The 13858-nt window shown below is 38.5% G+C and overlaps 1 protein-coding gene across 5 annotated transcripts in view; it reads left to right on the top strand.

Moving 5' to 3' along the window:
• The window catches only part of SRPK1 (SRSF protein kinase 1), a 53611-nt gene extending 41882 nt beyond the window's left edge, over positions 1-11729 (top strand). For 2 of the 5 annotated variants that reach the window (XM_037519589.2, XM_037519586.2), the window contains 5 exons: positions 1289-1396; positions 4760-4829; positions 7042-7134; positions 7443-7535; positions 9311-11729. In XM_037519589.2, coding sequence (XP_037375486.1) covers positions 1289-1396; positions 4760-4829; positions 7042-7134; positions 7443-7535; positions 9311-9495 — 549 coding nt within the window. In that variant the 3' untranslated portion in view covers positions 9496-11729. The other 3 variants (XM_037519587.1, XM_037519588.2, XM_054698747.1) reach the window with 3 other exon arrangements.
• Positions 11730-13858: the final 2129 nt, after the last annotated feature.

The raw sequence follows: 13858 nt of genomic DNA, 5'->3' as shown, positions 1-13858 counted from the left end.
AATGTCCTTGGGTTTAACTCTTCCCCCTCCTATTTCCACAACATTTATTCAGATTTTCATTACTAAGCATAAATCTGGCCACCCACCAGAGATTACTGGAATGATGTCCTTAGATATCATGTCAGTCTTTAATGCTCTCCTGAACTCACATAAAGTAGTGCTCAGCAAGATAAACCTAAAGCCTTTATCCTAAGAATGACTATATTTAGCCTTAGTAAATGTCTTTCCATGCCTTTATTTGTGGCGTTTCTTCTACCTAGCATACTTTTTGCTCTTTTGGTTAAAACGAATTTTGGTACTCTTTGGAGTCCTGATCAATACAGATTTTCTACCTGAAGCTTTCTCTGCCTGGTTTCCTCTCTTCATAATGCTGTTCATTGTTTGCAGATTTCAGTAAGAGTAGGGAATTGTCTCCCATACTTTCTTGTACATTTTAATATCTGATTTTTTTCTTGTGTATGGCTCTAAGCTTTCCCTTTTTTCTATTTTTTTATGATAAAAATTTCCAAACATATATAAAAATATACGTGTATAAAAGTGAGAGAATGGAATAATGAACTCCTGGGCCATTGTTATACCAATGCCACCCAGCAATTACCAAGTCATTGCCAGTCTGTTTTTACCTGTATCCCCACCCTCACACTCACTCCATATTATTTTGATGTCTTCACAGGAATCTTAAGTATGGCTTTCTGAAAGGTGGCTCTTTATATGTAATCATTATACCACTGTTATACCTTAAAAAGTTGACAGTTCACTAATGTTAAATATTCAGTCAGTTTTGTCAGTTGCCATATAAACATTCTTTTAATTTTGTTTGAAACAGGAACCAAATAAAATCCATGAATATGGAATTGGGTCCTGTGTTTCTTTAATTGCTTGTAAAGTTCTTGAAACTTAAAATTTACATCATTTATTTCCTCATAATGAGCACACGGCAAGGAAGAAGTTTGAAACCTAAATTGGTACTGTTTGAAGTACAGTTTATTCATTTTAGATAAATGAACTATTTTATTTAATTTTTGTTGGGGTTAGTAGTTTTCCGTTTCTTAAAAAGTAACCGTTATGCCCTCATCTGTGGATCTGTTTACACTCAGATTTGCAAAAACCAGTTTGTGTACAGCAGAGTGCCATTTGAAACTATAATAAGATCAAAATGATATTTAAAAATTAACTAAATAAAAACTTCAGAGAATTTATTATTACAACCATTATTAAGCAATCATGATTTATTATTTTTAGAATAAATGATTTTTAAAATACTGTTACCCTTCTCCATTTTACTCAGCACAAACATTTTACTGAAGATATTCAAACAAGGCAGTATCGCTCCCTGGAAGTTCTGATAGGATCTGGCTATAATACTCCTGCTGACATTTGGAGCACCGCATGCATGGTAATTTTTTCCCCCCTTCACCTTTACTTGTTATGTGATAGTTACATATCTTTCCCTGTTTGCTAATTTTAGTAGACCTGCAAATTAACAAGCAGAAAAAGGAATTTGGTGATTTAATCACTGGTGCTGTAAATTCCATGTCTAGAGAGGCCTGAATTCAAAAGCCAGTTACAAACATCTGAATTTCCATTTGGTTCCTTTTAAATTCCGGTCAGGTGAAAAAGCCTGCATTCCAGGATGGGCTTTGCTTTCTGTTTTTTTTTTTTTTTTTTTTTTTAAAGATTTATTTATTTATTCATACAAGCACTGGGTACAGTCAGAAGCACGGGAGGGCTAGAGAATTCACCAGAGCCAGAGCGGGGAACAGAACAGGCAGAAGGACCGAAGTACACTGCTGAGAGGAGCAGCGGGCGGCAGGAGAGGTCTGCGCGCCATGTGGGACCCTCACCCAGTGGCCGGGGATTGAACCGGCGCTGCAGAGGCTGCAGGCAACTTCGCAACCCAGCGCTCAACCACTGCGCCACCGGGGGAGGCCCTGCTTTCTGTTTTGGTCACTGTTTTCTCATCTCTAAATGAAAGGTGTTCAGCCAGATGTGCGGGAGGGTAAGAGCATTCACCAGAGACAGCGGGGAACAGAACAGGCAGGCTGACAAAATACACTGCTGAGGGGAGCAGCGGGCAAGATAGGAGAGGTCTGCCGCGCCATGTGGGACCCTTGCCAGCCGGCCGGGATTGAACCACCACTGCAGAAGCTGCGGACAGCTTCACAGCGCGGCGCTCAACCACCTGTGCCACCAGGGGAGGCCCTAATTTTCAGTTCTTCTGTTGTGATCTCTTATTTGGGTTTGGTTTGACTTTTTACCAGTCTGAGATTTTACATATTTACATTTCGGTAAGTTTAAATCCTTGAGGGCCATATATCACATGGATTCTGAGTCCAATGGCCTTAGCAGAATTTGGCACAAACCACACCAGTGTGTCCATAGACACAGGTTTCCTTTTCTCAGATGACTTGGGTTTTATTTTTTGCCACCAAGAGTCATTGTGTTGTTCTTTGCTTTGTATGTGTGAGCACATTTCTTGCCCAAAGAGAGTCCAGTTTCATCTTGAATAAAAGCACCTTTAATTTTAAGAGCTGTTTGCTTCCTTAGTTTTAAGACCCTGCTAGAGCCAGCAAAAGTGGCTTTTGGACCACTGCCTTCTGGGCATATTTGTCATTATAGAATTTGTTGCCAAGTCGGCCTCTACAATCTCCAAAATGGCCAGAAGAGTGGTTTGGGTTTTTTGCTGTTGTCTTATTTGTGACATTTTAACCAACTCTCTCATGGTCCAAAAACAAGATAATTAGATGTAAGTACCTAAGTGGAAAATTTAAGAAAATTCTAAAACATTATATTTTTAAATTTCAATTTTCTGTATCTTAATTCCCATTTAAGACTTTGAAAAGACTTTGATTAACATAATTTTCATGAATAAGAATTGGTGTTTATTTCTGTTTCATCTTGGGACTATAAAATAAACCTCAGAATAAGTCAGGGTTGAACAGGTTTCTGCTCTCTTGGTGTGGTTCAATTTCATAATGAACTGCTGGAATGTGAAACAAACTGTTCCTAGCAAAAAGCCTGACTTCCCTAATATTTTAGAAACAATCCTGGAACATCAGGTTTTATGGCCTTGATTTGTGCAGTGGTATAGTTGTGAGAAACATTGTCCTGTCATGAAACTGCAGGAACTGGCACAGACAAGCTACTGAGATCTAAATCTGGGTTTTTTGTTTTTTTTGTTTGTTTGTTTGTTTTTTTAAAGATCTGTTTGTTTATGCAAAAAAGAACTGGGGTACAGGCCAGAGGTTTGGGGGTGGTGAGAGGATTCACCCGAGACAGAGTGGGGGAACAGAACAGGCAGACTGACTGAAATACACTGCTAAGGGGAGCAGCAGGTACGACAGGAGAGGTCTGCTGCGCCATGTGGGTAGCTTCCTGGCCAGGGATCGAACTTGTGCTGCAGTGGCTGCTGATAGCTTCATAGGTTGTGTCTTAACCCCTTGTGCCACCAGGGAGGCCCTAAATCTGGGTTTAAATTAAGAATATGCCCCCACTAAATCCACTCCACACTTCTTGAGATTACCTGAACTACTTAGTACCATTGGCTCAATTATACCGGCCTATGACTAGCTATTAACTTATAACTGTTCTCGGAGTCAGTAAAGTCCTTTTCAAACCTCCTGTTTTTTATATATATATATATTTTTTTTTTTTTATAGAGGCATGTTTATTTCTTTATTTATTCGTCTTGTTTGTTTGTTCTGTTTACACATGCACTGGGTACAGTCAGAAGCGCGGGAGGGTGAGAGAATTCACCAGAGCCAGAGCAGGGAGCAGAGCAGACAGAAGGACCGAAGTACACTGCTGAGGGGAGCAGCGGGCGGCAGGAGAGGCCTGCGCGCCATGTGGGACCCTCCTCAGGTGGCCGGGGAGCAGCCGGGGATCGAACCGGCACCGCAGAGGCCGCGGGCAGCTTCGCAACCCAGCGCTCAACCGCTGCGCCACCGGGGAGGCCCTCAAACCTCCTGTTTTTTAACCCGATTTTTAATCAATGAAAAATTAAAATAGCTTCAGTGCCCTATGCTATCATTCCATACTGCTTGGTAATTATTCCAGAGGAAATTACTTTTTTAGATCTTCTTGAATGCTGTTTACAAGTTTTCTTGTTGAAAGAGACATGCCTTTTCCTGGTTGTGAATGCTAACCTGTGAGGTACATAGAATATGATTTCTGACACATTTACACATAATCTTTTTCTGATTTTCTGTCAGCCTAGGAATTGGGAACTCCCTATCTGCGACAATTTAGGAAGTGCTTTCCCCAGATAAAAGTTAAAAATATACCTTTTTCCAAACACCAAAGAGTTTCAGGTGGGGAATATCTATGTAGGTTTGTTTGTTTTTGAGTGTAGAATCGCAGTTTCTAACCATGTGAAATTATAATGTAAGAAAATAAGACCTCATGAATAATTTAGTAAGTTAATCAATGGAATCATCTTACTATCCACATGTGCCTTCTCAGCAAAAAGAGAGCCTCAAGAACACTGAATTGCTGCACCAGGGGTAGGATAAGGGGTGAGTGGCATGGAATAATCCACATGTTGATATTAACAGATTTTGTTATTTTCCTGCTCCATTTATTAAGATACAGGTGTGGAAGGAACACTTTAGGAATAATCGTAGGCTTCTAAAACATCATCATCTGCAGGTTTTTCCAAGAAGGAAAATATTATTTAATATTGAGCCAGAAAAACAGCAACTTTCCCAAAGTCTTTTTCCTTTTGGATGCTTTCATGTGCTATCATACTTTTTTTTCTTAGGCCTTTGAACTAGCCACAGGAGACTATTTGTTTGAACCTCATTCGGGAGAAGAGTATACTCGCGATGAAGGTGAGTCACATAAACCAAGGGTGTCTGTATGTAGCATTTTGGTTCTGCATGTGGCTTACATCACTTGTTAGTACTAAGGACCTTTAGTATTTTTAGTGTGCTAAGTGTATGTAATTCCCAGAGAAGATAGAAATAGAAAAGATGTTTTATATTAGATATGCTATAATAGATAGTAATGAACTTTACATGAGGATTAGAGAAAAGGCCATAGTTGATTAAAACTAAAACTTGTAATTGCCTGCTAATTTCTTCTAAAACATCTAGTTATTTCTTTCTGTAAATTAGTGGTTTATTCTTTAACTAGTTTATAGCTACCTGGTCATCAACTTGTTGCACAATTATGCCTCCAACTTTATTTGTAAGTCAGTAATTTTAAAACACAAGTATTGAATGCAGAGACTGGATCCTATTTGCCTATATAAATTCCACAACATTTAAGCATTCTTTTTTCCCCTTTTTGAAAATTACAGCCATATTTTTAAAGTTATACTAACATTTAGAATTACATTTAAGACAAAATATTGATTAACATTTTGTAAAGGCAGCCAATAGGAAAAGCCCACAAAAATACTGTGAATGAAAAGCTACCAAAGAAATGTTATACCCTCTTTATTACAGAAATCGGGCAACTTTTATTTTCAGGATTAATGGAAATTATTTAAGCGCATCATACCCTCCCAATGTGGAAAATATATGTCCTTTCTGTGCTATCTTTAATTCTTCGTGAATCAGGTTTTGTGGTCTATGGAACCAAGAATGCTCTGAATTTCTCAAACTGTGGTTCCCTGGGATATTAATAGGCAATGTTAGTAGGGCCTACTTAGATTCCTAAATAAGTACTCTTTGGAAAAAGCTATGATAGCTAATTCCCATAGCCAAATATCTATTTTAGTGGATACAGCTTGGACATGTTTTCTTATTCAAAGGTCCCTTGTAAGAAGAATATTCTGTATTTACTGTATAAGTACACTTGATTTTCCTGTTCTGCTTGCTTCTTTCTCTTACTTACAAATATAGAGCTATAGAATTACAGTGTTTTTGAAATGTCCTATTATATCTTTTGGGGAGATGAAGATATATAGATAAGATTTTGTTCTCCTCTCTTCCCTCGACGCTCTATAAATAATGTGTGGTGCAGAATACATACAGTGGCTAGAATTATATTGTATAGGATCTTGTGCTCATAAATCTCAAGATTGAAATGTACATGAAATATCCAAAAAAGAAAACCATTTATCCTTGATATTGAAATCCTAATATATTCCCTCCCTCCTGCATTAGTCAATACGAATAGTTCTTAGATGAATGAAACCTCAAATTACCATAATTTGACCCATAAGAGCAAGAAAAAGCAAGCCCTTATCCCCTGGCTACTAGTGTGTGCTGAGTGATTCCTTTGGACCTTGATGACTCTTTAAGAGTAGTCATTTAGAAAGCTCTTTTGTAACTAGGAGCCCTCACTTTTTAAAATCTCTTCATATTCTTATAGTTTCTGTCACCAGCATGGTGAAACAGTAGAGATACTTTAAGCGTGCATGCTGTGACAGTTAGAAGGCATGACATGGACATTTAGTGACCTACAGATAGTCAAAGTTTGTGTTAATTTGTACTTCAAGCGTGTAATTTATTTTTAAAAAATTTAAAAATCTCTGGACTAGACATAGGTAGATTTATGAAAATGATTGTGGACCAGCTTGTATTTGCCCTGTGCTTCAAGTAATAGGCTATTCTCTCTGAAGTTCTTGTTTTCTCATTTTTAGAATGGGATGTTAATCTTTGGCCTGTTTTACAGGATTGTGAAAACTCAATCGTATGTGAGTGCTTTGTCATGAGTATGCTTAAATAAGGTGATAATGCTACCTCTCAACCCGAGCAGTATTATAAATAAATAATATTTCTGGAATGTCTAAAGCATATTGGTACAGCTTTTTGTCTTACCTAAAATGTCCACCTGACCCTATATATATAATGATATGTAGACAAAATAGAACTAAAGATGTAGATAAGTCGTCAAACTCTAGAATGGGACTTGCCAGCTACTATCAGGTAACCAACCACCTGAAATAATTCTTGGCTTTCCCAGCCTCCCCTTGAGTAGCCTTGGTTCTGTTTGTAGTTACTTTTAAACAGCTAATCCTTGAAAAAGCTCTTCATAGAAAAACCTCTTTTACAACTCGTCCTTGATCCTGTTCTTCTTACCCTTCTATTTTAGACCACATTGCGCACATTATAGAGCTGATAGGCAGAATTCCAAGACGCTTTGCCCTCAGTGGGAAATATTCACAGGACTTCTTCAATCGCAGAGGTAGTATTGTTAACATGAGTTTTCGTTTAGGCTCCAGGGATGCAACTTCAGGAAGCAGAGCATTCACACCAGATTGTGTTTAGTTATCACTCAAATCCTTTAGTAATGGGCTTCTGATTTTTTATGGTTTTCTGGATTCTCCATTAGATGGATAGAGTCCTCTTTTTCCCATTTAGGACAGAAAGCAAGCCTGAAATGCTTTACAAAGAGGTGTGCATGCTGCTCTTTCTGCCAATGTCTAGAACTGCATTTGTTACTCCTGTTATGTATGTCTTTTTCCCCCCTCTTGAAATGTTTGAAACATACAGATCACATTGCATTGATCATAGAACTTCTGGGGAAGGTGCCTCGCAAGCTCATTGTGGCAGGAAAATATTCCAAGGAGTTTTTCACCAAAAAAGGTAAAACAAATGTTCCCACTAAGGGGGCAAAAGTGTTTTAAAATGAATAGGTAAGTATAGCTGGGTGTATGTTCCCAATACCTACTGAAGGATGTAAGTCCTACCTTGAGTGCTTAGCAGAGAAGTGAAATAGTGTGGTGTAGCACAGGCTGTGGCTTAATCCTAGCTGCTCCACTAGTTTTGACACAACCTTGGTTTTTTTTTTTTTTAAAGATTTGCTTTTATTTATTTATGCATATAAGAACTGGAGTATACGCCAGAGGGGTTGGGGGGTGAGAGGATTCATCAGAGACAGAATGGGGAGCAGAACAGGCAGATTGACTGAAATACACTGCTGAGGGGAGCAGCGGGCGAGACAGGAGAGGTCTGCTGCGCCATGTGGGCTACCTCCCTGGCTGGAGATCAACTCATGCCCAAATGGCTGGCAACAGCTTCATAGTGCTGAGACTTTAACCCCTGCCTCACCAGGGAGGCCCGTCACAACATTATTTTGATGATTTCTAACTGGGGATAATGATAGTGTTTGCTTCATCTTAAATGAATTTTACTATATGTATAGTGCCTATCACATGTCTGATTACTTTTTCTGCAGCTCTTGTGAGAAATGGACAAATTTTTGCTGACATTTGGTCTAAGAACTACCTCTACCAGAGGATAAGTAGTTTAGTTTAAGCTTAAGGGAAGGACTGGGTCTCAGTCATCCTGTTGCCCAATGATAGGAATTAAGTTTGTACTTCGCAGTTTCTTAAGTTTATGTTACCATTTATTAGTGAAGAAAATAAAGATAAAGTGATCATCTTAAATTTTTGACCTGATAATACATATTTAAATATGTATTTCTTATGCATTACAACTAAAACGTCAAAGCTGAAAGAGAAGAGATTAGAAAAATGTCAGGCCTTTTTTATCTTTGTGTGCCATGATTCTCTTTTTCCTAACAAAAATACTTTTCTCAACATTTAACAGCAAGCATCCTCAGAAACATTTCTTGAAATCCCTTTTTTGGGTAGGAAAATGGTGAAATGCTCTGTAAGTGTTCCTCCTTGTGTGTGAAGTCAGATTAAGGCTTGCATGTACCAAGTAGGTAATTAAATAGGCACTCTGTGCCTCCAGAAAAGTCTTCAGTTAAAGTATCACATAAGAAAAAAAGTTAAAGTGGCATTTACCTTAACACATCACGGATAATTAACAGTCTTTAAAAGAAAACTGTCACTTCAAAGAAGAAAAAAATGACATTGACATTCAAATTGGTAGAGTGTGATACAGCTGTATGTGAAAGCTATACGGGGTTTATTTTTTAATTGTGTTTTATACATGTTTGACATAGTTTTAGCTCTATTTTTAAGTTATGGCCTCTTTTTGAAGCAACACTTGCTCATCTATGGAGCTAAAAGAGTACAAAAAAATTTCTTGGTATGTGCTGACAAACCACCTTTGAATACCACACGAGACTGTATTGAGTATATAGGCATTTAATAGTCATTTTAGTGAATACCTTGCTCTATTAGACCTACCCAGTTTGATGGAAGAAAAATCCTGAAACGATGGAGAAAAGAGATGATCTCTAAATTAAATTTTAGGGCCTTGTGAAAAGTGGAGACAGTTCTTTCCAGGGAATACATTAGAAAAGAAAGGTGCTCTATGAAAGGAGGATTAGATTCTGATGGCAAAAATTGATTCTTTATAGACTAACTGGATTAGTTCACCAATTTCCACAAAATGATCTTGTCACTTATCAAAGTTGGTCAGTTTCTCTTATACTGTCTTTACCATAGGTGACCTGAAACACATCACAAAACTGAAACCCTGGGGCCTTTTTGAGGTTCTAGTGGAGAAGTATGAGTGGTCTCAGGAAGAGGCAGCTGGCTTCACGGATTTCTTACTGCCCATGTTGGAGCTGATCCCAGAGAAGAGAGCCACTGCTGCGGATTGTCTCCGGCACCCTTGGCTCAACTCCTAAGCCCCCGCCCAGAACGCAGCAGAGATCACACACTGACCCTCTGCCCCTCCTCTCCAAGCATATCCCACTTCCCTTTTCAGGGTGAATCTCTTCTCAAGGATTTCTAGATTTTTTTTTTTTTTTTTAATCCAACATGTTCATTTGGGTTTGCTTACTTGACCCTGTGGAGATCCCCCACAGCCATTGGGCATCCTAGGTGAATTTGGCCTTGATTGGGCTCTGCCAAAGACTAATGGTCTAAAAAATGTGAAATTTACTCACCCTGTACCCTTGTCTTTCCATTAGTTACACCCTTTAAATTATAAGCATCCTTTTTAAAAAGAGCTATGAAGATACATGAGCTCTTGCTTTTATTCACTGACTCTAAGAGTCAAATTTTCTAGTGCATAGCCTCGTGCCAGCATAAGGATGAGAAGGGGGAAAGGGTGTTACTTTTGTGTACAGCAGAGACATTAAACTTGCTGTATCCAGGCTGCATTATCTTCCTGGATTGTTTCTGTTGTTCTCTCTGTTCACATTTTTCCCTGCGACTTTTAAAGCTACTGTCTCTAAAAATAAGCTGTATAAACACCGAATTTGGGTACCATTTTATCACTGTTCAAGCACTGTCATATTCCTTTCATCCTTTAATAACTCTTTAAGATTTTTTTTTAACAAATAGAACCATTGGCTAATATTAATTTCTTGAGAACCACAAATGTTCTGCAAATAGTCCTTTTCTTGTGTTACTCTAACAGCAGTTGTTATGATTGACTATTTTTGATGTTGTTTTTTAATCCCTGGGCTGGCACTTGAGTTTGTTGCCCCATAACTGAAGAATTCAGGAAGACTGTAAAAAGCAGATCTGGGTTTCAGAGATTTCTCTTCTGAATAGAAAATGCCATAGATTCTTTTCCAAGCAGTTCCCCTAGTTTTATTTACAGCTTGTTTTTTGAACCTTGTCCAACATTTTGGCCTTGAAGCAGTTTCCCTCTGTGGCTTTGCCTTTCTCATTTTTCCAGAGGCTTCAAGTCTTAAATGAAACCCCAGGATAAAAGAACCAAGGGGAGGGATGGGACAGCACTTTTTTCATTGTTGTTTATTTGGGGGGGATTTCGTTGCTGGTTTTTATTAAGATTAGCTATTCTCTGCTGCTATTTCCTTGTCTGATGTAAGTTTTTAACTCCAATTTTGAGATGATTGCGATGTACTTGAGACTTTTTTTTTTAATGAGAAAAGGCTTTGTGAATCTTATTATAAGATGGGCCTCTCCTAGACTTGCTCTAGACATTACATATTCTCAGTTAATACTGAAAAGCAAAAGGGACAGGATTTGGGTTACAGCTGCTTTTTCAGCACGGACCAAGCGGGCCTTGCGGATTACAGCATTCTCCGAAGCAGCTATAGGACTCTGATTTTATGAAGGCCAAGGAGATGCAACCTGAGGCTCTACTTCTACTATTAAAGCTGCCAGTGCAACTGTTGGGTAGCTGACTTTGTATATGGGAGATTAGAATCTAGATTCTGTCCTCTTTCTCTACCACCAATGATGGCAAAGAAAAAAGTGGTGCCATTATACAACCCATGTAACTCATAAACATAGTACCCTCAGTAACTATGGCCAGCCAGTCATCAGATTCTCGATTGGGTAGTCCTAAAGTCAGACATGTTCCTGGAGAAAGAATTTTAAGTGAAGCTATCTATGCACCTATCAAGAATAAAGAATCGATTGTATCAGCCAACGGCAGGGAAAATCCTTCAGCAATTCTAGTCCACTTTGGGTTTTCACAAATATATATACATCTAAAGCAATAGCAGACTAGAACTGAATTCTTTACTGTAAAAACACAATTGTGAATTACAGGAATTATGATATTAAGGTGAAACAACCAAAATACACACACAGGCATACAAATGTAAGGACCCATTCAAATAATTGACCTGAAAACCAATTTTAATAAGAGTGCTCCTGTAACTTCATTTTGGAGATATCCACCAAATAAGGGCTTTTCTCCTATCATTTAAGGAGCCAAATGAATTAGAAGCCGTGGAAAGGGGCAGCTACAGAATTTTATCTTCCAAGTACCCCATGTACCTCAATCATAATACTGTCAAATTGCCATGATCGCATTAAAGGAATTCTATTTGCTGTCAGTTAAAATAAAGCCCCAAATACATTTTTATTCTTTCTACTGGGTGCATTGTCTGTTTTCTTTGTAAATGCAGTACAATAAAACAAATTATTTAATAACCTACATGTTTCCAGGAGAATTCTATGCAGTTAAGTGCCCATGTTGGTCCCATCCACACTTCAGAGTTGGCTGAGTGCATTTTGAACTGAAATATGCATTTTGAACTGAAATATGCAATGCAGTAAAGCTGTACAACTTGAAATGTCATCTTGTGAGGGTTTTTGTTGGGCTTTTTTTTTTAGCTTTCCTTTTATCTTTAATGTGAAGGTGGTAGGGTTAACAAGGTGCATTTTCAGAAAACTCCATCTAATGATATTTCCCCAGGGCGGGGTGCTCACACATGCACTCTGACTACAATCACTGTGTGCAAATGCCAAAGACTTGTAAATTCTGAGTAAAGGTACTGGTGTGATGAACACTATTATTAAACACAAGTTTTCAAACACGACTGAGTCACTCCTTGGGAATGATTACTGGGCCAGAATAGCACATTTTTTAAAGTTTTTAATAAATATTGTTTACTGTGAAGAACAGTTGAACTGTTGTTATGACTGACAGTGTTTGAATGGACCTGTTATAATGCTCATTTTCTTCCTAATAGCCAGTTTCATTGCCAGTTAACTGTGGGGAGTACAGCTTCATGCCCTGATGTGTGCACCTGACTCACCCTCCCCCAAAGCGCCAGTGTACTCAGCTTTTGGCATGCTCCGCTGCAATGATTTGATAAGGATTTATTATAAAAGATAGTGAATTTTTGACATTTTCCTTCAACTACTTTACCAGTTTGTTTTTTTTTTTTTAAGATTTATTTATTTATTTATTTATTTATTTATTTATTTATACGAGCACTGGGTACAGTCAGAAGCGCGGGAGGGTGAGAGAATTCACCAGAGCCAGAGTGGAGAGCAAACAGGCAGAGTGATGAAATACACTGCTGAGGGGAGCAGCGGGCGGCCGGAGAGGTCTGCGCGCCATGCGGGACCCTCCTCTGGTGGCCGGGGAGCAGCCAGGGATCGAACCGGAGCTGCAGAGGCTGCGGGCAGCTTCGCAACCCAGCGCTCAACCGCTGCGCCACCAGGGAGGCCCTACTTTACCAGTTTTTAATTTGCCTTCCCCACCCATGAACTACATAAACTGTTTTAATCATGCTAGACTTAAGACATCTGTAGTGTGTTTATAGTATAGTGTTCACCAGACTGTAACCTATCTAAGAAGTGGCATTACAAATGAAATCAGGATTTACCAACTCAGTATGTTGACCAGACTGCCTTTTTAAGCCTTGTGTTACACATACGAACCTAGAACTCCAGGTTTTGGAAAATGTAAGTGCTGTTCTAAGAGACTGTAGCTGCCTCAAAAACAGCTGGCAAACTGAGGTGGACTTGTAATCCCACCTCTAACTTCATGTAGCTATTGAGCAGGCCCAGGTTATAAATGGACTTCATACTTCCCATTTTATTTTTGGAGCCTGCAGTCTTCCAGATGGGCCTGTGGTTTGGCCCCAGGCTACTATGTCACAGAAAATTGGTGATTTATTGATCATAGAATCCAAGCTAATATTCATGTAGCTCCAAAAATACTTGAAAGCTTGAATAGTTCTTTGTGTTTTTCCCGCTAATTTGGTGCCTTTGGAATTAGCAAGGCATTGGTAACTCAAGAGCCCCTTCATAGTCTTCAATAATATCCAAGTAAACCTTTGTATTATATAAAAGAGTAAACCATGAGGCCTATTGAGAAAGCACTATAATATCACTGAAGTGTGGTTTTAAAAAGTTGAAACTAAACGTGTGATAGGTGTCTGTGTTTATCTTTGCATAAATATTAACCACCAATTCTTGTGATGTCAGAATATCCCAATTAAGCCAGAAATTTTGAGAGCTTAGAAGTTTTAACTAATCAGGCTTGCATTAGTACCAAAGCCAGTGCTTTGGTGATGCACCATTCCTTATAAAGGGTTTTTTAATGTGTAGATGACCAGTTTGATTTTATATCCTTCCAAGTTTTATCTGCCTGCAATTTGAGCTTTGTTCTTATGAATTGTGCCCTTACAATGTTGGCATTGGATTTTCTAAATACAGAGCAAAATACTGGGTCAATATTGAAAATTAGTGGACAATACTATAAATCCTGTTGAGGTTAGATAAAAATGGGATGAGTTTTAAGGGTTAGAGGTTAGATAGAAATGGGATGAG

Source organism: Talpa occidentalis, unplaced genomic scaffold (genome assembly GCF_014898055.3).
Source record: "Talpa occidentalis isolate TD23 unplaced genomic scaffold, MPIMG_talOcc4v2.1 talOcc4.2, whole genome shotgun sequence".
Taxonomy (NCBI): domain Eukaryota; kingdom Metazoa; phylum Chordata; class Mammalia; order Eulipotyphla; family Talpidae; genus Talpa; species Talpa occidentalis.
The sequence above is the reverse complement of the archived record's forward strand: the minus strand, read 5'-3'. Positions and strand labels throughout refer to the sequence as shown.